The sequence below is a fragment of the Manis javanica genome, chromosome 2 (assembly GCF_040802235.1).
Source record: "Manis javanica isolate MJ-LG chromosome 2, MJ_LKY, whole genome shotgun sequence".
NCBI classification, from domain to species: domain Eukaryota; kingdom Metazoa; phylum Chordata; class Mammalia; order Pholidota; family Manidae; genus Manis; species Manis javanica.
The window spans coordinates 143,728,939-143,755,747 of NC_133157.1; the positions used below are offsets into that span (position 1 = coordinate 143,728,939).

The 26,809-nt window shown below is 34.0% G+C and overlaps 1 protein-coding gene across 11 annotated transcripts in view; it reads left to right on the plus strand.

Moving 5' to 3' along the window:
• Positions 1–26,809, plus strand: part of TMEM68 (transmembrane protein 68) — a 40,853-nt gene that overhangs the window by 1,120 nt on the left and 12,924 nt on the right. For 2 of the 11 annotated variants that reach the window (XM_073229541.1, XM_073229540.1), the window contains 7 exons: positions 3,426–3,461; positions 4,251–4,295; positions 4,887–5,280; positions 14,809–14,973; positions 17,104–17,297; positions 21,966–22,026; positions 23,327–23,466. In XM_073229541.1, coding sequence (XP_073085642.1) covers positions 4,956–5,280; positions 14,809–14,973; positions 17,104–17,297; positions 21,966–22,026; positions 23,327–23,466 — 885 coding nt within the window. In that variant the 5' untranslated portion in view covers positions 3,426–3,461; positions 4,251–4,295; positions 4,887–4,955. The other 9 variants (XM_073229539.1, XM_073229538.1, XR_012128182.1 and 6 more) reach the window with 8 other exon arrangements.

Here is a 26,809-nt window from a genome sequence, read left to right on the forward strand (position 1 = left end):
CGTATAGAACAGTCATTAAAATAATTTGATCGTGTTTACTGTGAATGGAAATAAAAGATTAATTTTCAAACGAAATGCTTATTCCCACATCCTTGTGCCTTGCTCTGATGTCAGAGATGCCCATTTAATGACTCAAGAAGGTAAAGAGCTGCACAGTTGTAGATACACCAGGATAGATGTGCCACATTTTTGGAATGAGATTAGGTTCAGAAAATAAGGGAAGAATAGTGATTATCAAACGGGGGAAGATTTTAGCTAGATGTTGACATTCTAGAATTAAAAAAAAAAACAACTTTGAAAGGTAATTCATATCAGAACCTAGAGTTTGAAGCTTGAAATCTAAAAGGTATTGTTTAAAGATAAAATAATAGGTTTGGCCAGATACTTTACTTGAAATTTAGATAAACTTCAATTTTATTTATTGATTATTTATTGATCACTTAAAAGTGAGTACTAAACCCTGTTGAACCATTATAAAATATGTGGAAAGGAAAAAGGGAAAGTTAATTTATATTTCCGTGAGTATTTTAATTGGCAGTTTCAGCATGTCTCCACTGTGGCTCATACTGAAAGTAAGAAATGGGTCTGTTACTACATGGTTCTAAAAGTACTGGTAATGTGTGTTTAAAAATAGGTTCATTTCCTAAAGGTTTTGTAGAGAACAAACAAAACAGAAATCCTCTGTTCTCTATTAGTTTTTGAGATATTCTAATTTTCGACATCTACAAAGTCATTTATAGTGTTTCTCATTATCAATACCAACATGGTGATATTTTAACATGTCAACTGCCTAGGACGGTGTTTTATTGTAGATTTTTTTTGATAGGAAATTACCTGGAATTTGATAACTTAAATATTATATCTCCCCAAAAACATCTTTTAACAGTTCAGTTTTTATTGGGCTAAAATAAAATGATAAGGAGTCAAGTACAACCTATGGCAAATGGGAGGGAGAGAAGGGCGAGGCAGATGTAGAGGAAAGACAAACTGCAATATTAATACTTTCAGCTTTTCTGTCAGAGAGAGAGAGAGAGAGATTAAAGAAAATGTAATGACAACCAGAATAGGAAGGAGAACCATATTTTAATTTTGGCTCTTACTTTTTCACTGAATTAATTTAGTAATGTTGGGCATGTCAGCTTGGCTGTGTTTAACTTTTGTTTTCTGCAAAATCAAGAGGTTGCATTCATTAAGTTCTAAAGCCATTTTCATATTTTAAAAAGTATTTTTATCAACTCAAAAGCTTGTTATTCAAACTCTAATAGTTTTTAATGACAAGTTTTGGGACACTTATTGGTTCACATTTTTGTCAAAGATTTGGGTGAGCACAGTTCAGACCTGTCTATATTTAGCTGATATTTGTTAGGTGCCAACTCTATGCCTATTTTTCAAAGTGCTTTACATGTTTTCTCATATAACCAGCCATGTATTTTGTTGACTCATACATCCCCTGTGTTTGGAATAGTGTGGAGCACAAACTACTTGCTCCATAAATATTTATGAAGTGGATTAATGACTCAATGATGTAAGTCTTCTCTGGGCCATCCCCTTTTTTGTACCCTCTAGTCTGTCCCCACTGGCCTAGTCAAGGACAGGCCCCAACACTGTTCGGTCCTGCACCATCTGATTCTGATTCTAAATTGTTACTGCTGTCTGCCCACTTTTGACTGCTCTCCCTATCATTTTTCCTCAGCTGACCATGATGCTTCTCAGACTACACCAAGTGTACACCCTTTGTACTTCTTGTTCTTTTAGCCACAAATTCTATTCCAGATACCCACATGGTTTGCTTTCTCACTTCTTCAGGTTTCTGCTCAATTGTACCTTTTGGAAAGGCCCTCCCAGACTACCTGGTACCCGCCTCCCCCCTCACCTGCTATAGATTTCCATAATCCTCTTACCCTGCTGTATGTTTTTCTCTCTAGCACCTGTTATCATCTAACATAGTATGTATATTGTTATTCCAGTTTTACAGGTCTTAGCAAACTGAGACATAGGTAGGTTACTGTTTATGCCCCTCTCAATATCAGGTAACTGGAGTCAATCAAAGGAAGTTACCTGAGTGGTGAAAGGTTATGAAGCTAAAGTCTAATCTGAGGAGTGATTGTAAGAATCAAGGATTCTGACTAGCAAAGGCAATTGCTCAGCTTGTGATAGCCATCCTGAGACCTCAGACAGAGGTTGTCTAATGGAAGAGGTTCTATGTTATAGATCTAGGTCCAGTAGGGAAAAGTTACGGTGATGTAAGCATAAGGTGGAGATGGTTTTGAAGATGGAATGGGACACCTTTTGAGTTTTCTGTTCTCGAAGGGTTTAAATCAAAACCAAGGATGACCATCTGTGGAGGAGGTTCTTGCATGAAGCACTGGGGCACTGTTAAGGGACTAGATCTCATGAAGATTTCTGTCTAACCTCTCGCCCTGATGTCTGTCTGCACACTGTCCCTCTTCCCCTTACTGTTTGTTAAGTTTGTATAATAAATTAGAATGTGGTAGAGGATAAGAGGTAAAATTCTATTACCAGTTTGGTTGGGGGAGGTACTAATAAGGCTTTAAAATCCTAAGATTTTACAATCCTATTAAAAATAAAAAAATGAGACTAGATTATTGGGGCAGTGTATTAAGCATTAAGGATCAGATTACCAAAATGATTGGCTTTTAGGCCTAGGAAAAGTTCCTTTTAACATATTTGAGAGGCTATTATAAATTTTAATTTATTAATTATTTAAAAAGCTTTTTCTGTTGAGATATAATTCACCATAACATTCATTATTTCAAAATGTACAACTTAGTTGTTTTTAGTATCACAAGGTTGTACAACCACTGCTATGATTTAATTGTGGAACATTTTCATTGTCTCAAAAAGACACCTCCATTTTCCTTATCAGACGCCTCTCATTGTCCCCTTCCCCAGCTCTTGGCATCCACTAATCTTTCTGTTTCTATAGATTAGCCAATTCTGGTATTTCATATAAATGGAATCATACAAAATGTGGTCTTTAGTGTCTGACTTTTTAAATTTAGTATAATGTTTTCAAGGTTCTTATATATTTTGGCACAAACCAGTATTTCATTCCTTTGTATGGCTAAATAATTTTCTGTTGGATGGGTATAGCACATTTTGTTTATCCTTTCATCAGCTAATGGATATTTGGGTTGTTTCCACTTTTTGGCTATTATGAATAATGCTGCTGTCAAAATGTTTGTATACAAATGTTTGTGTGAATATATCTATTTTCAGTCCTCTGGGATATATACCTACGAGAGAAGTACTGGGTTAATAGTAACTCTGTGTTTAAGTTTTTAAGGAACTGTTAACTGATTTCCACAGTGGCTACACCATTTATATTCCCCCCAGCAGTGTATGAAGGTTCTGATTTCTCCAGATCATGACCAATACTTGTTTTCTTTTTTTTTTTATTACAGCCATCCTAGTTGGGGAAGCTCTCATTTTAAAAAGTAGTAAGTTTGACATGTTGCATTCTAAATGATCAAACATTGATAAATTATGGCCTTAATGTGTGCTGTATTCATCTTTGGTTAACCATAACAGGCCCAGATTTCTCAAGATAAATGCTATTGGTTACAAGAAAATTAGACTGAATCCTCTGTCCTTGAGAACAAGTCAAAGTGCAGGCCTTGCTAATAGTTAGGAAGTTAATCTTGGTATAAAGACAACATATAATTGCTCTTAAATGTCTGTCTGTCTCTCTCTGTATCCTGTTCTTCCAATTATTCATTTCTTGCCTCACCCACAAGTATTTGAGATGGTTTTCAGAAAGATTATGTCCTATGGGGCAGTGATAAATTATCTCTTAGAATAAGAACTAGAGAAAACAAGAATGGAAGAAGGAAATCTTACATAGGAGAGCATGATCATAAGGGCTAACCTAATAGTATCATCGAATATCATTGACCTTCAGCTTATTATCTGGTAAAGTTACCAAGGAGAGACATGGTCAGTTATATATCAGAACTTCTTACTTTTCTATGAGGCAGCAGTTTTTTTATAGCTCTGAGTTTAAAAAAAGCTTTGGGGGGCTTTATACAGTGCAACTAAACTATAGAAGTGTCCTCACTTAAGTACTGGTAATGTGAATATAATTTTTAATTGTGATACACTCATGCAGAGCTGTAATATTTGTCAGATTTGTGCATATCTCACTATTTTATGGAAATTCTAACTCTGGATATTAATGATTACCTTCTTTTAATCATATTTTTCTTCCATTTGTATACTATATTTTCCAGAATACATACATTGAAGCTTGGGACAAGATATTTATTTAATTTCCGGTAAGTTAAGTGACTGGTTTATAAAGTGCAATAAAATAATTGTATGGCTTTACTTTTAGTAATTTAAGATTTAAGAGAAATTTTAGTGACTGTAAGATACTGATAAATTTTAATTATTGCATGATGTCAAAAGAACAGAGAGGTTTTCTATAAATCTGCTTATATATAAGAGAATACCCCAAAATGTATATCATTTCCTAAAGAACTGGATTATTTTTATTGAATAAGATATTGATGTTTTCTTTTGTAAAGAACAGATATCTCAACAGAACCTAGTTTAAGATACAAATACTCAGTATGATCCATTTAAGATGTCAAATTATTAAGATCAATCTGAAATTTCATTCTTCATCAGCTTTGTTTTCCTTCTCAGTTATAGCTTTTGAGTTATTTCAAAAGCTAAACATGACATGCTTCATGAGCAAATGGTGTCTTATAATTTTCACATTGAATTCTGCAACAAAGTTAACCATTAATCTACTAATTTTTGGTATTAAGAAATGACTCTATATAGTACTTATGTAGACTAAAATATTTAATTTCTTAGCTATGAAGAGAATAACATTGGATTATTTTTCCCTTCTCTGATAGTGGCAAAATTAAAGACCTGCCATGACAATGAAGAAGGAGACAGCATTTGTCATTTTCACCTGAAGAAAGATGATAGACAAAAATCAAACCTGTGGTACAGGACAGGATTCTGTGCCCTACATGACTTGTCTGATTCACATACTTGAAGAATGGTTTGGTGTGGAGCAATTGGAGGACTATTTGAATTTTGCAAACTATCTCTTGTGGGTTTTTACACCACTGATACTTTTAATACTCCCTTACTTTACAATATTTCTTCTCTACCTTACTATTATTTTCTTACACATTTATAAGAGGAAGAATGTATTAAAAGAAGCCTATTCTCATAACTTATGGGATGGTGCAAGGAAGACAGTGGCAACTCTGTGGGATGGACATGCAGCAGTTTGGCATGGTAAGCAAGATTAATTTGATCTCTGTGTGTTGCTATTCTTGTGTCATCCCATTTTATTTATTGAGAAGATACTGAAAAATATAAAATGGAAGAGATATTTATTATTACCTGCTAGCTATTTGAATGCATTGTGCATATATATGTCTTTCTTAAAAAAGATTTTTTATATACACATACTTTCCATAGAATCACACAGCAGTATAGATATTTACTATCAACTAAAATATAAAAATTTATTTTTAAGATACCTAAGAGAATAAAAGACTAAAACTATATAGAAACCTTTAAAAAAAATTCTTTAATTAAGACAATGTGGTACATACACACAATGGAATATTATTCAGCCATAAGAAGAAAACAAATCCTACCATTTGCAACAACATGGATGGAGCTAGAGGGTATTATGCTCAGTGAAATAAGCCAGGCAGAGAAAGATAAGTACCAAATGATTTCACTCATATGTGGAGTATAACAACAAAGCAAAAACTGAAGGAACAAAACAGCAGCAGACTCACAGAACCCAAGAATGCACTAAGAGTTACCAAAGGGAAAGGGTTTGGGGAGAGTGGGTGGGAAGGGAGGAATAAGAAGATTAAGGGGCATTATGATTAGCACACATAATATGGGGGGGGGGCATGTGGAAAGAAGTATCGCACAGAGAAGCTTACTATGCTGATGGACAGTGACACTAATTGGGTATATGGTTGGGACTTGATAGTAGGGGAAAAGTAGTAACCACAACGTTGCTCATGTGAAATCTGAGCATAAGATTGTGTATCAATGATACCTTAATAAAAAGAAAATACTTGAACAGTAAAAAAAAAAATGCTTTAATTATTCAGCATTTACTTCCATTTTGTTCAGAATAAGTTTGACTTTCCTAGTGTAGATTTTTAGAAGTTAATAGTAAATAATATTAATAATATTAAATATACACAAAAATTTGCCCATTTTGTTTGATTTATTTCAGAAGTCACTATGTCTTATTGAATAAATGAATAGCAATAAGTTTCTCTCCAGCATATTCATTCTTTATTTGAGAGATTGTGTAGTCATACATTTAACAATTGGTGGTTCTTCTTTGTTCGGCCATCATGAAAATTGCCCTCTAGTGGCCTATTTTCAAGGACTTGGTGTTTTTCTTTACCAATTTTTGTCTTATATATTGATCTCTTTTGTGTTTGGATTATACAAAAATACAGAGGATTCAATAGGCATGTAACAGATATGTGCTTTCCATATCATGTTGCTGAGAATCAAAGAGGTTTCACAGCAAGATCTGGAAGTGCAGATTTTGAAATAGACCCTTGAGGTTATAGATCACCAGTGACATACTTATTAGGCTAATGTGTTACCATTTTAATGCTGTATATATTCTTACAAATCTTTTTTGAGCACTTACAGTGCCATACACTGTCAAATACTTAACATGCATTATTTTTAAACCCTATAACATAATAGATAGATTCCCTGTATTATCTGCATTTTACAGTTTTCCCATGAGGAAACTGAGAAACAGAGAGGTTGTTATTTGCCCAAGGCACGGTAGGAAGCTAGGAAGAAGACCAGGATACAACTTCAGATAGCAGGCTCTAAGGTCTGTGCTCCCTTGATGTGTGCGGTATGGTAAGTCTGTCCTAGGTTGGGGGTTCAGGGTCAAAAGTAATGGTAATCAGCAGGTTTGTAAACAGGAACTATATCTTTGATGTGCTGAATTTTTAATATTTATTTGTTAATACCAGTACTCTTGATAGTCAGTACAAGGCTTACAGCCTCTCATGGTTGTTTTATATGAGGCTAGCTGATGCTCTGGCTTTCCACATGTATGTGCTGCATTGGGCACAGTGCTACTGTTCTGTGTACAGTGCTCTGTGTACAGTGCTATTGTTCATTGCCTTTAAAACAGTGATACAAAAATTCAGTGGCATCCTTTACAATACTGGTTGGGAATGTATATCTACCTATCAAATATGTACCACCTCTTTTTCAGTATAATATATATTGTAAGGAAGTTGAATTTGTTTATATTTTAGGAGACATAATTCAATTTGGATAAATTTAAGCATTAAACTTATTTTCTAGCAGAATATATAATTTTGAGGTATTTTTATTATTTATTTAAAAATATGCACTTATGGCTCAGTAAGTAAAGTATATCATTCTTTGCCTGTTTTAATGTTTTATTATGATAACAGTTTATTAGGATAAGTGATATTTTGCAAATGATTTTCTCTTATTCAGCCATAAAAACGGAAATCCTATCATTTGCAATAATGTGGACAGACCTTGAAAGCATTATGCTAAATGAAATAAGTCAGATAGAGAAAGACAAATACTATATAATCTCACTCATAAAATGGAATCTGAAAAAAACCCAAATATATAGAAAAAGAGACCAGACTGGTGATTGTCTGAGGCCAGGGCAAGGAGGTGGGGAGAAGGAAGATTAGAGGAAGGTGGTCAAAAGGTGCAGACTTCCAGTTATGAGGTAAATAAGTATCAGGGATGTAATGTACAAAATGATGATTATAGTTTTAACACTGCTGTATGAAATACAGGAACATTGTTGAGTACAAATCCTGAGTTCTTATCACAAGGAAAAAAAAATTTGTTCCTTTATTCTTTTCTTTCCTTTTTGTTGTATCTATGTGAGAATATGGGTGTTAGCTGAACCTGTTGTACTTACCATTTCACAGTATATGTAAATCACACCATCGTGCTGTACACGTTAAACTTCTACAGTGACATATGTCAAAAGTTTCTCAATAAAACTGGAAAAAATTGCTTTTCTTTACCCTGTTCTTTGATGATATATATAAAAGGCATTTCTTTGCATATTTGGACTTCACGTTGGTGTCAAATCAATTTTAATTCATGCTAAAGAATCTCAATTTGTTAACTAATAAAAATGTTCATTGAAAAAATATGGCAAATAAAAAAATGTAAAGAAGAAAGTAATAGTTACCTAAAATTTACCATGCAGTTGAGTTGTTCTAAAGTTGTGGTGTGTTTATCATTTTTTATGTGTGAGACCAGTAGTTTTCATGTCACTAATCAATCTTAGTGACTTCTAATGACTACATGGAACTCTGTAAATCCTGTAACTAATTTAGTCACCTTTTGAACTGTCATTTATATATAAAAATTTTGGCTTTTCAAAAAACATTATTCCTGGAAAATATAAATGATATTTTTAAAAGCTAGATGTTTAATAACTAATTAAATGACTTATCCTGAAAATTAATATAATGAGGAAGAGTCCTCAATAAGTCACTTAATATTTTTGAGAAGATTAAAAACTATGTATTTTAGCACAGCTGTAAGGTAATGAGGACCATAGTGTTAACTTCAGGGAAATAAGGAATATTTTATCTTCAGGGCTTTTTGTTGCTTGTTTTATCTTGCTTTATTTTGTGTGAATATGTACACATCATTGTGGTTTTATTTTTGTTTTACAAGGGAAATTTACTTCATTATTTGAAAATGATGTTTATGCTTATCTAACTGGTTTAATTCATTGGCAATATAAAATTTTGGAAAAATGCAGTGGTTTGATTAAGTAGTCTGATCATATGGTTTATTATTTATATTATGAATTACAGATTTTAAAAAAATGGACCATAAAAGCACAAAATAACTTTTTAACTTCATATTTATTATTGTTTTTTAAATAAAAGAATATATTTTATTCACTGAAAAGGTCCTATAAATTAAACCATATGTAGCAAAGTTTTTTATGAGATAATTAAATTGGGGTATCAAAAGACATGCCCTCTACTTCAGTTGGATAAGTCTCCTTTCACCACTTCTGTCTTTCATGCAGTGAAGGAGACGTCTCCGCAGTCAGACTATCTGAGCTCAAAACTAAGGTCTCTCCAGTTACTGGCTGGGTGACCTTGGCAAGTTACCCAACTTTTCCTTTTCCCCTTTCTCCCTCTCTTCTTCCCTCCCACCCGTCTTCCCCTCCCTCTTCCCTTCCTTTTGCAATAACTGATTTTTAAAAAATATCATTTTGAAAAAAATTTATAATTACAGAAAAGTTGCAAAGTCCAAGAGTTCCTGTATATTTTTCACCCAGCTTCCCCTAATGTTCGCATCTTATATAACCACTTGTATAATTATCAAATTAACCATGGTACAGTATTCATAACTAAACTACAGATCTTACTTAAATCTTAACAGTTCTTCCACCAGTGTCCTTTTAGTAGGACCCCATACTGCATATAGTTGCCAAGTCTCTTCCTATCTATAACAGTCTTGTACTCTTTTCTTCATTACCTTAATGCCTTTGAAGAGTACTCCTTGGTTATTTTGTACACTTTCTCAATTCAGATCTGATGTTTTAATTATATCAAAGTTGTACATTTTTTACAAGAATACCACAAAATTGGTATGTCCTCAGTGCATTAAATCAGAGGTTCATGATGTTGAGATGTCTTATTACTGGGAAATTGATATGTCTTATTAACTTTGATCATGTGGTTTCTGCCAGGTTTCTTCACATAAAGGTTTCACTTTGTAATTGATAACTATCTTGGGAAAGCTACTTTAAAAGTAATTTGTATATAATGCTTCTCCTCAAACAAGATACTTAACTTTTTTGAATTTCATTTTCCTGTTCTGTAAAATGGATTATTATAATTCAGTGAAGTTTCATGTAAAGTATTTAGCATAATTTGTATTACATTACTAATTGTTGAATAAATGTTAGCTATTATAGTTATAGAGCATCCTCTAATAATTTGGAAGGCACCAAAATACATTGTCTATGTCTTGATCATTGTTAAGTTCAACTTAACTCACCTAAAGGTCCCTAGTGTTTTCAAGATACAGTTTTAGGCTATCCAGGTTTTTTACTGTTAAACCCAGTAAGAAATGTATTTTGCAACATAGTATACACACATATATACACTGTTCATGAAAGGTATATGTTTTCTACATGTGCTCTGCTCTATTTTCTATTGTACCGTGTTTTATTTAAAAAGAAAAATGCTGGTCATAACTTACTAAAGTGATATTACAACTCCCTGATAGACTCAACTAGCCTTTGGAAAGTTAGCATTGCCATACCTGTAGGAGGTGTGGTATAGGGCAAGAGCATAGATTTTAGTTAGGTTAATCTGAGTTTGCATCCTGGCTCCCCATTGTGTGACCTGGGCTGTGGCTCAGACTACTTGGAATCTGTATATTGAGGCTCCCCCTCTCTGAGCAGTGGTTGATGGACAGTGACAGTACTTGCCTCTGTGATTGCTTTCTGTGTGCTTCTACATGTACTCTGCTCTATTTTCTATTGTACTGTGTTTTTTAGCATAATATCAGATCCTCTGAAGATTGGTGTAATGTAGGCAAGAGAAGATGGGCTGTGCTTTGAAACTGACATTGGGAAGAAGGAATGGCAAATTTAAGAGAGTTTCTGGAGGTAAAATGCACAGAACTTGGTGATCAGGTGAATATAGAGTGTGAGCAAGAAGAAGGGTTAAAATGTCCTAAGATTTCTGCTACATGGAAATATTGGACAGGAAGTGCTCTGTAGAGACAATCACATGAACAGAAGCACAAAGATGAGAAAGTTCATTTAGGGAACATTGTTAGTCCATGTGATTTATGAAAGAATCTGATATCTCTTGTAAGGGAGTTGGAATCTTACAAGCTTGAAAATGCTGGACTAGAGTGATAACCCACTGATGCTTTATGAGCAAGGAATGGTATGATCACATCTGTGTTTTAAGAGGGACACAGTTAAATAATATTTGGATTTCATGTTTAGTGGCACTATGGTAATCTATACTTGTCAGCAATTGAATTGATTGAATTTTTCTGACTTCAGATGATGTGTTATTATATAAACAGGTCAGTTATTTCTTAAAAGCAAGAGAAAAATTCAGGAATACTCTGTTCAGAATCCCTCAAAGAAGTATTTCTTATTCTTCAGAAAATTTATCTCATGGGCTAATTAATCCTTTTGGTCATTTCAGACAGCATCAGTGATCTGTAGAGCTTAAATTGAATTACTTGAATTAGAATTAAGTAATTGGAAAGAAATATTAAAAGTAAGGAAGCATAGAAAATCTTGAAATATGATTAAGTTTAATTTACAAAAATATTTTCTTGAGTCCATTTGAAACATTACCAAGTAGTTTATTCCTTCAATGCTAGAATCACAGTTACCACACCCAGTTTAATCTATTGATGATGTTATGAACTACTTTAAAAATGAATTTCCTGCTCTAAAATTTACACTGAAGTCTTCATTGTTTGAATGCTCATTTCTTAGCAAATTAAACAAGGATAACTTTAAGGGAAGAAATGAACTGAAAGTTTAGATTTCCATATTTTGGACTTTCCTTTTGTCTCTTAGGTGTAAGCGGCAGGCCTTGGGCCAGCTTTTCTAAGTAGGGCAATATGGCTGAGGGGGCTGCCTTTCCTTTTCTGCTAGTTCTTGAGATATCCTTCCTTTTTAACCTTCCTTTTACCTTGATCCTAATTCTTGGCCTCTGGATGCTTGCTCTTTTCTTTCTGTTTTTTTTTTTTTTTTTAGAGAAAGAATTCTAAAACCTGCTGGGTTAAAGTTTTTCCTGGACATTTTATTCTTTTTTGATGTAATTGTAAATGGCATTGTTTTCTTAATTTCTCTTTCTAATAGTTATTAATGTATGAAACAAAAATTTCTATATATATATATATATATATATATATATATATATATATATATATATATATATAGTCTTTGTATCCTGCAACTTTATTGAATTTGTGTATTAGTTTTAACAGTTTTTTGTTAGAGTTTTTAGGATTCTCAGTATATAATACTATGTCTTCTGCAAATACTAACAGTTTAACTTCTCCCTTTCTAATTTGGATACCTTTTTTTTCTTCTCCTGGCCCAATTTCTCTGGCCAAGATTTCCAGTACTATGTTGAATAAGAATGGTGAAGGTGGGCCTCCTTGTCTTGTTCCTGACCTTGGAGGAAAAGCTTTCAGGTTTTCTCCATTGAGTATGATGTTAGCTATGGGTTTGTCATATATGACCTTTGTTATGTTGAGGTGCATTCTCTCTATACCCAGTTTTAGAGTTTTTCTCATTAATGAATGCTGAATTTTGTCAAATGCTTTTACTGCGTCTATTGAGATGATCATGTGATTTTTATTTTTTCATTTTATTGATGTATCACATTGATGGACTTATAGATATTAAACCATTCTTGTATCCCTAGAATAAATCACACTTGATCATAGAATATGATCCTTTTAATATATTGCTGAATTTGATTTGCTAATAATTTGTAGAAGATTTTTGCATCTATGTTCACATGGATATTGGCCTGTAATTTTCTTTTCTTGTGGTATCCTTGTCTGGTTTTGATAACAAGGTAATGTTGATCTTGTTAAATAAGTTTAGAAATGTCCTGTTTTTTGGGGAAAACTTGTGAAGAATTTGGTAGAATTCAATGGTGAAGCCACTCAGTTCTGTAATTTTGTTTGTGGGTAAGATTTTGATACTCATTCTATTTCCTATTAGTAATCAGTCCATTCAGATTCTGTTTCTTCATGACTCAGTTTTGGAAAGTTGTGTGTTTCTTGGAATTTATTCATTGCTTCTAGGTTGTTCAATTGGTGGAATATAATTGTTCGTACTTGTCTTACTATCTTTTATATTTCTTTGGTATCAGAAGGCCTCCTCTTTCATTTCTGATTTTCTTTTCACTCTCTCTTTATTGGTGAATCTAACTAAAGTTTTGACAATTTATCTTTTCAAAGAACCAGCTCTTAGTTTCATTGATCTTTTCTGTTGTCTTCTTAATCTCTATTTCATTTATTTTTGTTCTGATCTTTGTTATTTCCTTCCTTCTACTAACATTGGGCTTCATTTGTTCCTCTCTCTTTGGTTCCTTGAGGTGTAAAGTTATCTTGCTTATTTGAGATTTTTCTTGTTTCTAGAGGTAGTTGTTTATCACTGTAAACTTCCCTCTTAGAACTGCTTTTGCTGCATCCCATAAGTTTTGGTATGGCAAATGTCCATTTATAGTTGTCTCAAGGTATTTTTAAATTTCTCTTTTGATTTCTTCATTGATCCATTGGTTGTTCAGTAGGCTTTTTCTTTTTGCCCGGACAGCTGAGGCTGTGGTCTGTATGGCATGCCCAAGAGTGGTAATAAGGGAAGGAAGATTTTATGATTAAAGCCATGCTCACAGTCTGTTAGTTCTTCAGAGTTATCACTTCTCAGCTCTTGTGCTATAATTTCCAGGGCATTCCCCCTAAAGCATATGTGATGCTTTAAGTCTTTCATGTTCTTCTTAATCCACCAACAGCACAGGATTGCTGTGAAAAACGTTGTTGGTGGTTGGGAGCAGTGTAAAGGACAATACCCTCCCCCATGGTAACCACCAATTATTTCTCAGTGTAAGTGTACTGCTGTTTGTTCATTGTTTTGCTTTGTACTTATATTCCACAAATAAGTAAAATCATATGGTACTTGTTATTCTCCACCTGGCTTATTTAACAGAGTATAATACCCTCTAGATCCATCCATGTTGTTGCCTCCTGGTCTAGAGAGTAATGGATTTATGAAGAAGATGTCTTGTGGTGCCCAGAAGCTGAAGTCTCTTTATTTGCCAGTGCCTGGTTCTCCTTTGCAGTAGAGCCCCAGTTGTTGGTGGGCTGTGGTCAGGCTGCAATGTCTGTTAGCAGTGTCCTGTCTCAGTCTTCTGTGGGTGGCATCTTGCCTCAGCCGGTCCTTTGTGAGCCAACAGACGCTGTGCTGGAATTGTTGTGGGTGAGGCTGAGAAAGCTAAATGCCTCCCCCTGCCTGCCAGGCAGCCAAGTCTGGCACTGATAGGCTGAGCGGGCCAGGTGGGTGGGCCAGTGTGCAAGGAAGCACCTGCCCGCTGAGCCACCGGTGAGGGGTATGGTGCATATGGGGCTCCCACAAGCACTTGACCAGTTGCGCTGAATGAGGGCTAGGAAGTGTTGTCCATCTGTCCTTTCTTCTGCAGAGAGAACTCTGTCCAACTCTTGCCCCTCTGGCACCCTTCCTGCGGCTGGTATATCTTTCAAACTGCCACCTCTATTTTGGATCTCATTGTGACCACTGGAGCATGCCTGTCCTCCGCAAGTGGCAGGAATCTCTTGAGTGTCCAGCCCTGTTAATCACCAAAGGTCAATTAAATGTGGACTCGTGTTCCCAGAGCTGTTCTCCAGGGTCAGGTGTGCAGGGTTCCTGATTGCTTATTCCCTTCCTTTTCTGTTCCTCTCCCTTCCTCTTGTGGCTGGGCTGGGGGAAGGGCTGGGGTCCTGATTAATGTGGCTCTGCCACTTTACCCTTCTGTATGTGGTCTTCTCTTCTTCACCAGATCTAGGTGGTCTGTTCTGTGATGTTCAGGCCCTTTTCAGAGCTAGTTGTGTTTGCTTTAGTTGCTTCCTTTGTGTTTGTGTGGGAGAAGGTTTTGCCTTGCCTTCCTACTCCAGCCATCTTTTCCCCTCTGAAAATGTAAGTATCTTTTATGTGTCTATATTTTATCTTTCTAACAGGTTATGAAGTTCATGGGATGGAAAAAATACCAGAAGGACCAGCACTTATAATTTTTTATCATGGAGCTATTCCCATAGATTTTTACTACTTCATGGCTAAAATTTTCATCCATAAAGGCAGAACTTGCCGAGTAGTAGCTGATCACTTTGTCTTTAAAATTCCAGGTAAAGTTTCAGTATACATGATAATACAAAAATGTTTAATTACCATGATCAAATTATGTGATAATCAATCTTTGAGCTGTCTAGTATCAGTTGGAAAAGCTTTTTGCCTTTTAAGGGTGCCACACTTGGAACTCCTATTTGGGTGTATCTAATTTCCTGTTTAGGTAATGTATCTAAATGTAAAAAACTATGGCCAAAAATGTTATATAATTCCTTTCTTTATTCACAGGTATTTAGTCATTTTTTTTCCAAGTTAATCCTAACTTCCACTTTTTAAAAAAAAAGTGTAACTTTTGCCAAGCAATTAATTTGTATTTTGGTATATTTTCATACGATTAATTTTTCCATGAGATACTGGTTTTTGGAGTTTAATTTTACAGTACTTAGAGTTTGATTACTGTCAGTTTGATAGCAGGTGAAAACTATTTAAAAAATTAGCCAGGAATATTTTATCTTAATATAATAATAGAATACTGCCTCAGGAATCATATTCTGAAGAGTCTATTATATCTGTTATCACACATGACTTGCTTGGTAGACTTATAACTCTTAAGATTGAGGTCTACATTCTTTTTAATATGTTCATAAATGCTTTGTACCTTTTAAAAAAGATGAATTAACTAAATTTCGAACACAATGAAGCTTTTTAAAAAGCATTTGAAAATAAACTCATTGAGAGTAAATCTATGTTCTTCTGTCTCTAAGTCACCAGTAACAAGCCCATAAAGTTTATAATATGTTGTGTGAAATAATAAAAGCAAAAACCACTCATCAACCAGACAAACACCAAGCAATGATTAAATAATAGTTTTCTTAGTGCCTTTCATAGACATGGTTAATATTTTGGGTATCCTTGTGTCACTAAAAAGCCATTTGTACTTTGTGTATAAATTAAAGTAGCAATAAAAGCTTTTTCGTTAGAAAGTAATATGACAACTCTATAATAAATTTGAAAACTAGAAAAAATAAGGACACTGTTATAATTTTGTCAACCTAATATAACCAGTTATCATTTTGATTTATTTCATTTTTAATTTTCTTATTTTTACATGCAAACTATTTTGTGCTCTTTTTTGAAAAATGTTGGCATTAATATTTTACCATGTTTTATAAAGAACAGTTTTAATATATGACTAAAATTATTGCTTAAACTAGTTTTCTCTTATGGAACATTAGGTTGCTTCCATTTCTCTCTTATTTTTATACAAAATAGAATGTGAATGTCTTTATTTAGTATTTGGCTTTTAAAAAATTTCCCCCTTTAGAATCTTTATGATCTTGTAATTTAGGAGACCTCCCCTGTTCATTCATTCATTGTGAGAATGCATCTAGTTAAATCAGTGACAGTGTAGTCTGAAAATATTCTCCATTTGAGTATTTATAATCTTGCTTCAGATCCTTAAACCTATGAGAAGTTTGGTTAGTCTGCACAGTTTTACTGCCCATTCCTCTTTTACTGCTATTCCTGAGCCAAACACTCTGTTAAAACTTGATCATTTTTTGCTCTTATTATTTATTTAAAAATTTAATTGTGGAATTAGCATCATCTTTTAATTTCAAGAGATTTGACTATGGCTTGCCAATTTTGGTAGGACTAAGCATAGTCAGATTCACATTCTTTTGAGTGATTCTCTTTTCTGTAGGGTAATGGAAGATTAGATTTGTGACTACTGATGGGATATCATTTCCAATTGCTTTAATAAATGTTGTAGACAGTGTTTGGCCTTGAGATGCAGTAGAAAGAGCTTTGGACTAGACACAGTTGGACCAAAATCTCTGCCCTGCCATTTGCTAGGTGTGTGTGACTTTGAGCAAGCTACTCACTCTCTTAGCCAACAGGATCAGAATCTCTTTTTTCCAAGGTTTTTGTGAGTTTTAATTAAGAGTTTGAGTATGCAGAGTAGCCAAGTAGCAGGTCATAACAAAGGAAGTAATCAGTAAGACATAGCTCTTATTTTACCAACAATATTAATCCTGTGTTAACCCTAAAGAGTTCTGTTGATACAAAAAAAAAAAAACAAAAGAATTTTCTGATTTAAGTATAGATAGTAAATGAGTAGGTTGTGAAGTCTTGTCTTGAAGAATTGGACAATACTTAAGCTCTATCTTCCTGCTAATGTTTCTTTACAGGGTTTAGTTTATTACTTGATGTATTTTGTGCTCTACATGGACCAAGAGAAAAATGCGTTGAAATTCTGAGGAGTGGTCACTTGTTAGCTATTTCTCCAGGTGGAGTTCGAGAAGCCCTACTTAGTGACGAAACCTACAACATCATATGGGGCAATCGTAAAGGCTTCGCTCAGGTTGCAATTGATGCGAAAGTGGTGAGTTGGACAAAACTAATTATTAAAGTAAAGCTAGGTTGAATTTAAAATAAACACTTCAGTAGTGAACCAAAACATAAAAGAATTTACTTTCCTTGCACTACTTAAAAATTAGTGTTAGTGTACATATAACTGTTCATATGGTAACAATAGAGAAATACTCCTTATGTGTGGGAAGCCATCTTAAAAAAAAAATCAATCTGAAAATTCGGCAGATATCCCACAAAGTTTTATTTTACATTTCAGAATCCAGCTTCTTAATAATTTTATTTGTAAAATTCTCACTATTTCTTCAGTTGTATCTTTTTCGTAAGTATAATCTGTCCAGTTCTATGTATTTTAATCCTTTGCTGTGATTGAGTTAGGATATTTCAGTGATGGTTGTTGGTTGGTGTCATTACAATTCTTTTATATAACAGTGTATATGTAACAATTTACATAACAATAGGATTCTTATTATTTTTCATCAGCAAATGTGATCAGTTAAATAATAGTATGAATAGAGAAATAGATATTGGTGTGATTTGGATAGTTTTAAAAGACTTTACAAATTAATTAGTAAAATTAAGTCTTCCTCTGGGATTCACTGTAATTATTCTACTTTGTAGACTGGAAAATGTGAATGCTGTTTTGTCCTTTTCTTTTGCTTTGGAAAATATTTCTCAGGTTTTTGGTCTCCTCCATGTTGTACTTTATCCTATGGAACACTTATTATTACTTATGAAATATTTCTTCTTTTTTATCTGTTTTCATTTTAGACTGTTTGCCAGAAAAAGAAATCATAGAACCTTTGACAAGGTGGTGTTCTTTTTTCCAGGCTAATTGGAGACCGCTGCCAGTACTTTCACCTTTCAGTTTTTTTCTCCACCCCTTGCTGCCACGTAGAGACCAGTTTTCACCATTAGCTTTCCTGTGCGTCTTGCAAATGCAGGCTGTTGATTAAAAAAGAAAAGATTATAGTCAGCTCATTGTAATCCAAGACCAGTATTTGAAGAAGAATGGAGACTTTCCCTTTATTTCCGAATTGCAAAGTTAAAATGTTTTGAGCTCTATTCTGTCCTGTACATACGTCTATGTAAATCCTAGAAGTATGTTATTGCTATAATGCTTAATAATGTGATCCTAGTGTAAGAGATAACATACTTCCCAAGTGTTTAGTAATAGACAACATAAACATTTAAATGCTCCCTGTGGACAAGGCCATACTACCTCTTTATATTCTCAGTCCCTAGTACAGTGGCTAGCACTTAGTAGGCTATTTGTATGTATTGAATTGAACTGATTTTTTAAACACAATATTAAATGTACTAAAAGGAGCCTTTTGAATTTAATTTTATGTTAATAGTATTAGTGATATATGAAACTGATAGCACATTTTGCTTTCCAAAAAGTCTTAACCACTGATAATAGAAAACAAAAGTTTTCACTGTGTAATATAGAATACAAAAGGATATATGTACAGTTGTACAAAAATTAAGGATAATCAGTTTAATGTATATTAAAGCAATGATAGAAGCTAAGAATCTAATCAAAGTTGTTTTCAAGTTTACAGTTTGAATTATTTCTTCTAAGGTTTAAGATAAAAATGACAAAAATAATAGATTTGGAAGCACCTAAGTTGATCATGGGATTCTAATTTCTCATCCAGATGTTTACAGTTTTAAGGAACATTGCCTGGATGAAGGCCTGAAAGAAAAAAATTACATAAAGAAAGGAGCAATTTTTCTAATCCCTGAAAGAATTTATAGATAATTAAGATAATATGGATACTTTAACTGTTTTTGTACAAAACCTGAGAAAATTTCATGAACAGCATTTTACAAGTTTAAATAAAAACAAAAATCTTTAACATTGCTTATTTACAAAGTAGCATTACAAGTTTGATGAATATTGTACCAGCCCGACCTTTCATAGTGCTTTTAAGGCTTTCTGTTGGTACTCTTGTACAGTAAATAGGTGATGTATATAATTATTCCAATGTTACAGATGAGGAAACTCAGGCACAGAGAGATGAAGGGATGGAGGGATCGGGTCATTCAGCAAGGCAGAAGCAGAGCAGAGCGTACAGTTCAGGACTGCAGGCAGCTGGTGCTGTTGTCATCCCTGACTGCATTTCACAGTGAGTTTGCTGACCTTTAGACTAGTGGGACCTTCCAGTTACATGAAGGACATCTCTCAATTATAAATGAATGTAGTTGTAAAGGGCACAAATATACCCTCTGGAAAGCCCCATCCTAGGCCTCACAGAATTACCATAAACCTTGAGTAAAAAATTAAGATCATAGTTAGTGGGGTTAAGTGCACTTACATTGTGACTTAGTAACAGAAATTAAGGTGAAAAAGTCTAAATTGTGAATTCAAGCTCATAAGATATTGGTAGAAAATATTTAAGGTTCATCTGAAAGTTACAGGCTTTTTGGTATAATATAAATCACCCTATTTGGTGAATTCCTGAGAATTACAACTTTGCTAAGAATTTTTAGATAACTTCAGTTCTAAATAAATTGGTAAAAAATTAGCCCATTTACTCTAGTTGGTAAACAACAGGTATAAAAGAAAACAGCAGTTGTTTCAATAAAATTGTTTGTATGTGTTATCTCAGTCTACTAAAAATTCTTTGAGATAGGATAATTGTTACTACTCCCATTTTATGCATGGAGAAACTGAGGCTTAGATACGGTAAGTCACTTGTCCAATGGTTCCCACTTTTTTAGTGGCGAAGTTTGACTCTAAGACCATGTTAAACTGATTCCCCAAGATGTGAACAGAATTCGATTCTCAGTTACTTATGCAACTAGCTTATATACAAAGTATGGACAAGGAAAGGAATGAAAAATCATAATATCAAGTTGTAATAAGGTAATGCTTGTAGCTTTAAGGCTGTAAGCTTTGTGCAAATTTAGAAACCATGTACCCAGGTGATAGCCTTGTAGGGTAAGCTTTCTCCTGTTCTAGAAATGTCCGACTTCTGGAGAATTAGCTATTTAAGGAATGATATGTAACTTGAAGAGTCTTATAAAGTGTATACTTAAGTACAAATTCCTGGATTCATGCTAGTCAGTACACATAAATCCAGCAGTACTGGTCACAGAAGAAAAAATTGTGTTGATACATGAGCTGAAAGGTTTCCGTTTCTTCTTGGACATTTTAAATTCTCAATTCTAATGACATTTTGTAACTATTTAAAACACTGGAATTTCAGTCATGATTTTACTTTTACAAAACTAGTGATGGTTTCCTAGGTTGTAATCTGAATTTTTTTCCAAAAAGTCAGTGTCCTTATGTGTTATCTTTGTGAATCACCTCCATCAGATTTTTAATTCTTCATCTGATTGCTTTTCTTTTTACCTGACTTCTTTTTCTTAACTGGTTTTAAGGTCACTGCTGCCTATTTCTGACCCTTTTTATTCAGAGAATACAAGCAAATTCATTAGAAGCATTGTCTTTTTGTTCTATTCATTAATTCCTTCTTGAATTCATCCATTACACTTACTTTTGGTACCTGGTCTATTCTAGGCATTTTTCTAGTTGCTGGGAACAGAGCTGTGAATAAAACACTGTCCCTATTATTAGGTGCCTTCCTTCCGGTGAGTGGAGAGATAAAATAAGTAAATGATCAGTTAGTTATATGGTTAGTTATATGTGAGGTAATAAGTTTTATAAAGAAAGCTATCCCTGTAGTCTCTGCGTCAGTCCACCATATTTTACTGTTTTCCAAAGCTGAATAGGAATGGCTTTTTAAATGTCACCTTATTTAAATATCCCAAGCCCTGCTCACGAAGGCAGGTAATTCTATATTAGGCAAATACTGATGGTAGACTGCAGGTAAAGTGACACTGGCCCCCTCCCTCCCAGCCTTTTCTATTTTTCTAAAACATTGTTTAATTCAGTATGTTTCATGTACATTTTAAAGTGTACTAAGTTTTTTATCTACTTCAGTTTCACTGTGGCATAACCTCCTCACATGATCCTTTGCTTCTTATCCATTGTTTTATGACATTTAAAGTCTCCATTTAAAAAAATTATATTTAATCATTGATATTCATGGAAAATTACAAACCATGGGTCTGTGAGCAGAAATCCTCTAAAATTAATGATACAAAGAGTTCTTTTATATATATGCTTTTCTTTTTTGTTTCAAGGAGTCTTATACTTACTTTTAATTGATGTTGAATATTTTTAGATTTAATAAGCTTACAAAAAAAGTTGTTTTCAGTAATTCCATGACAGCATCTTGCTAAAAACCTGTCATTTCAATTTATATGGATTACCCCGTAGAGAACCTCTGTCTTGTAACTTTTTCTTCAATAAGCATACAGTTTAGTAGATCACTAAAACCAATTTAATTTACCACATTAATTTTGTTTAATAAAATTAATGATTACTGTAATCTTTTGAGTTTCAAGGGTGTATGTGATAATGATAGGGAAGTTGGTAAATGAAATATTATATGTTACCACTAGAGGGTAGTGTTTCTAATTTATATTTTTACAAAGTCAAGTTAAATTTAGTGTGATAAATCACCTTAGTGATGTAAGTATACCTTTATTTTAAATAAATAGCTTATTTTCATAATCTTAAACAGAACCTCAAAAGTTTGCATTAATGACTCAATGGAGACATTGAATGGATTTCTATATTTACTTTTAATTCAAATTCTCTCTTTAGCCCATTATTCCTATGTTTACACAAAATATCCGTGAAGGATTTAGATCACTTGGAGGAACAAGTAAGTTCTGATTCATATGATTTTTCTAATTATAATGTAATGTTTAGAATATTTTAAATATTTGGGCTTTTGTACCCAATAAGGAATCTTTTTTAATAGTAACTTTAGATAATGGATATGCTGTGTAGATGTTTTCTGTTTAAACTCTAAATGGTAACTGGTTTAAGTAATGACAGTTCTTAGATGATAGATTTTTGTTAAAAGTCTCAAATACATACTAAAGCTCATTTGTCATGGGCTTTTTAAAATTACAGTGAATCATCTATTGTGGTAAGCCATATTGTTGAGGCTTCGAACAAATTTACATGTTACCCAGACTGTATTTGCAATTACCCCCTGAATAAATTACAGCTTTAAAAATGGATGACAGTATCGTACTGAATTAAGATTAGCAACCTAAGGAGATATTGTTTGCTTTGGTTTATTTACTACTTCTTGGTTTTTGTTTTTAAATATTGTGAACCATAAATGCACTATTTTCTTACTTTTTTTATTTTTAAAGATAAGTATCTCAAAATTAGTTTTTAGTGATTTTTTTTGAGTATTTGGGTCTTATGATACATTCTGTTCCCATATGTAAATAGTGTTTTAAACTTTTGGTACAATTCATGTCAATGTATTTAATTTTGCTTCCCTTTTTTGGATTTATTTTTTTTAAACCCAGTCCACCAGTTTATTTTACATTATCACCACTTTTAGTCTTGCTAAATTTCACACTTTCTTATTAGCATTAGTAATTCTTTGTTTTAGTGACTTTTTTGTAATTTACAAAAATGTTTTTAGTCTTTATCTAGTTTATTATGCATTTTAGTCTTATGTTTATATTAACTCATTTTATACTTCCTTTTTTTATTTTATTCATGTAAGTCACGTATTTGTGAGTCTGACTTTTTAGTTTCTAGCTTTTGGTTGCAGTCTTTACCCTTTGTTTTATAATAATAGTAATTGGTTTGCCTTTTATAACTTGCATATTTTCAAAAAGTCACCTTTTAAAAAAATTAATAGGTCTTATTTTTTTGAGCATTTCTAGGTTTACAGAACAAGTGAGCAGAAAGTATAGAAAATACTCATAAACACCCACTCTACTCCCCCTGTTTCTCCTATTATTAACATCTTGCTTTAGTGTGGCCCATTTGTTAGAATTGATGAAAATTCCTTCTTTAAAAAAAAAATTGTATTAATTGCCAGGAGGTGATACTATTTGCTACCTTTTTCTAAATCTTCCATAATTAATTTGAAAGTTTACAATGATATGCTCAGAATATTTAACTAGTTGAATGCTTTGCTTACTTTAAAACAGGGTTATTTAGGTGGCTTTATGAAAAATTCCGCTATCCATTTGCTCCAATGTATGGAGGCTTCCCAGTGAAGTTATGCACCTATTTAGGTGATCCTATTCCATATGATCCAAAGATAACAGCAGAAGAATTAGCTGAAAAGGTAAATTAATCTTTCTTATTCTTAGGACAGATTTTTTACTTCCAAAACTATTAAACTAAAACTTTGTTCATTTATTTATTCTACAAACATGTTCTAGATCAATGGTGACTTTTTCATCATTGGGGACATGGACAGTGTCTAGACACTTTTTATTGTCACGACAGGCAGGACTGGGGAGGTGAGGGTGCTATTGGCATCTAGTGGGTAGAGACCAAAGATGCTGATTAACATCAAAGATGCTGATGCAACACACAGGACAGCCTCCAGCCCCCCAAAAGAACTAGTCATCCTAAAATGCCAATAGTACTGAGGGTTGAGGTTTTTGGCCCTGTTATTTAAAGAGTTTTTTAAGTGATGTTCAGAAGAAGAAAGTTTGATGCTCCTGAAAAGAAAATAATTGTTCCTGTCTGGTAGAAATATCTTTGGAGGAAAATGGAATTGTTTAAGAGCGTGGGTTATGAAGTCAGATTGTTGCCAGCTCCACTGTTTTGTTTTCTGGGTGACCTCAGAGAGTCCACACCTCACCCTCTTAGTCTACAGAGAAGAGAATAGTACCCACCCATAGAATTATACCTGAGGATTACATAAAATTGCTCATGTTCATTGTTTGGAACAGTGTCTGGCATATAGTAATGCTCTGTGAATGCTGGCTACTGTTGTTATCTTAGGAACTTGTGGTCCAGTGGTGGAGCTAAACAACTAAACCAATTTTTATAAGGTGGGAAGTATCACCCCATAATGTGCTTATAGCAGAGTTTCTCAGCTTGGACACTGTTGATGTTTTGCTGTGGGGGACTGTCCTGTGAATAGTAGGATGTTTACCATCATCCCTGGCCTCTACTCACCACTGCCCATCCCACCCTTCACCCATCAGGACCATAAAAAAATGTCCCTAGACAGTGCCATATGTTCACCAGGGGGAATCTCACGGATTGAGAACTGCTGTCTTAGGGTATTATGGAAGCACAAAGGTAAGGTGTCTAAAGTGGATCAGAGACCCTCTGTGAGGGAGATAATGCTTGAATTCAGTTTTGAAAAACAAGAAGAATGCACTCGAGTATCCAACTCCCCAAAGGTTCCATACTTCATGTTTCCATCCCTGTGTACATGGTTTCCTTCCCTCATTACTCTTTGTCCCATTCATCCCTTCCTATCTTCCAACCTCTCTACTATGTCGTTCATCTGTGAGACTCCTTTACTTTCACACAGAACACTTAACTCCTGACACTCTGGTCACCAAGTATGTGGGGCTTTCCCCCACACCAAGCAGTTCTCTGACACCAGTTGTCATCTTACTTGAAAATGTCAGATCCCACTCGCTAAGGGCTCAGTCCCACAAGACTGCTGCCACCTCACTTCAGATGCCAGATGTAAGTAGGCCCCAGGTTGCCTGCAACTTCTGTCTGATTTGACTGAAAATCAGAGGTTCCCATGATTCTCTCCTCAGGTTTGATTAATTTGCTAGGGTAGCTCGCAGAACTCATGGAAATAGTTGCTTACCTTTGCCAGTTTATTAAAGGACACAATAAAGGACACAAATGAACAGCTAATGAGGAGATGTGTCAGGCAAGATCTGGGAGGATCTTGAGCACAGGAGCTTCTGTCCCTGTGAAGCTGGGGTGTGTTACCCTCCTCATGATGTGTTTGTCCACCTGTAAGCTCCCTGAATTCTGAACTCTTGGGATTTTTATGGAGGCTTCCTCTCATAGGCATGATCAGTTATTAGCTGTTTCAGCCCCTCTCTGGAGGATGGGGAGTAGAGCTGAAAATTCCAACCTTTTTATTCATGGCTGGTTTTCTCTGTGATCAACTATCATCCAGGAGGCCATCCAGAGTTGCCTCATTAAAACAAAAGACACTCCTGTCACTGAAGAAGTTAAAAGGTTTCAGAAGCAGTGTGTGAAAAACCAGAGTCAAAGAAAAACAGATTCTCTTGATTCTCTTTATTCCTTAGGAAATTACAGGGGTTTTGGGAGCTGTGTGCCAGGAACAGTGGCAGAGACCAATACATATTTTCTGTTATTTCAGAGTGTGATAATTTTGTTTTTTTTTTTGTCCATATTGTTTTATAGTTCTTCTGTTATCTAACAATATGGCAATTCTATTTTTAATTTTTTTCATCTGAACTGTTTTCAGTAGTGGCTATGCCATTTTACATTCCCACCAACAGTGCACAAGAATTCCAGTTTCTCCTCATCAGCACTTGTAACTTGTGTTTTTTTTTTGCCAGTAGCTATACTAATAGGTGTAAAGTGATTATTTCATTGTAGTTTTGGTTGCATTTCTCTAATGAGTATAGTGATGTTGAGTATCTTTTCATATGCTTGTTACCCATTTGTATGTCTTCTTTGGAAAAATGTCTGTTCAAGTTGTTTACCCATTTCTAGATGTATTATTTGGTTTTTTTTGTTGTTGTGAGTTGTAGAAGTCCTTTATAGGTTCTGGATATTAACCCCTTATCAGATATATAATTTGCAAATATATTTTCCATTACATAGGTTCTTTTTCACCCTGTTGATTGTTTTTTTTTGATATGCAGATATTTTTGAGGTTGATGTAGTCCCATTTGTTCTGCGTTTGTTGCTTGTACTTTTGGTGTCATATTCAAGAAATCATTGCCAAATCCAATGTCCTGAAACTTTTCTTCTATATTTTTTTCTAGGAGTTTTAAAGTTTTAGTCTTACGTTTAGGCCTTTAATCCTTTCTAGTTTTTGTATATTGTAAGAGAAGTCTCACCTCCATTCTTTTTAATGTGGATATTTAGTTTTCCCACCACCACTGTTGAAGACTTCTCCCATTGTATTGTGTTTGGCACCCTGTTAAAGATCACTTGACCACACATGCAGATGTTTATTTCTGGGCTATTTTGTACCATAGGTCTATATGTCTATGTATATGCCAAAGCATACTGTTTTGATTACTCTGTAGCTTTGCAGTATAGTTTTGAAGTCAGAAGTATGAGGCCTGCAATTTTGTTTTTTGGCTATTCAGGGTCCTTTGAAATTGCATATAAATTTTAGGATTTTTTTGTTGTTGCTACAAAAAAATGCTTGGATTTTGGCAGGGATTGCCTTGAACTGTAAATCTCTTTGGACAGTATGGACATCTTAACAGTATTAAATCTTCCAATCCATGAACACAAGATGTTTTTCCATTTATTTGTGTCTGTATTTTTTTCAGCAAAGTGTTGATAGTTTTATTTTACAAGACTTTCTCCTCCTTGGTTAAGTTTATTTTATTAATTAATTTATTTTTTGTTTGTTTTTTTTTGTTTGTTTATGGAAGCTTTATTTGTCATAGCCAAAATCTGGAAATACTTCAGGTGCCCATCAGCAGGAGAAT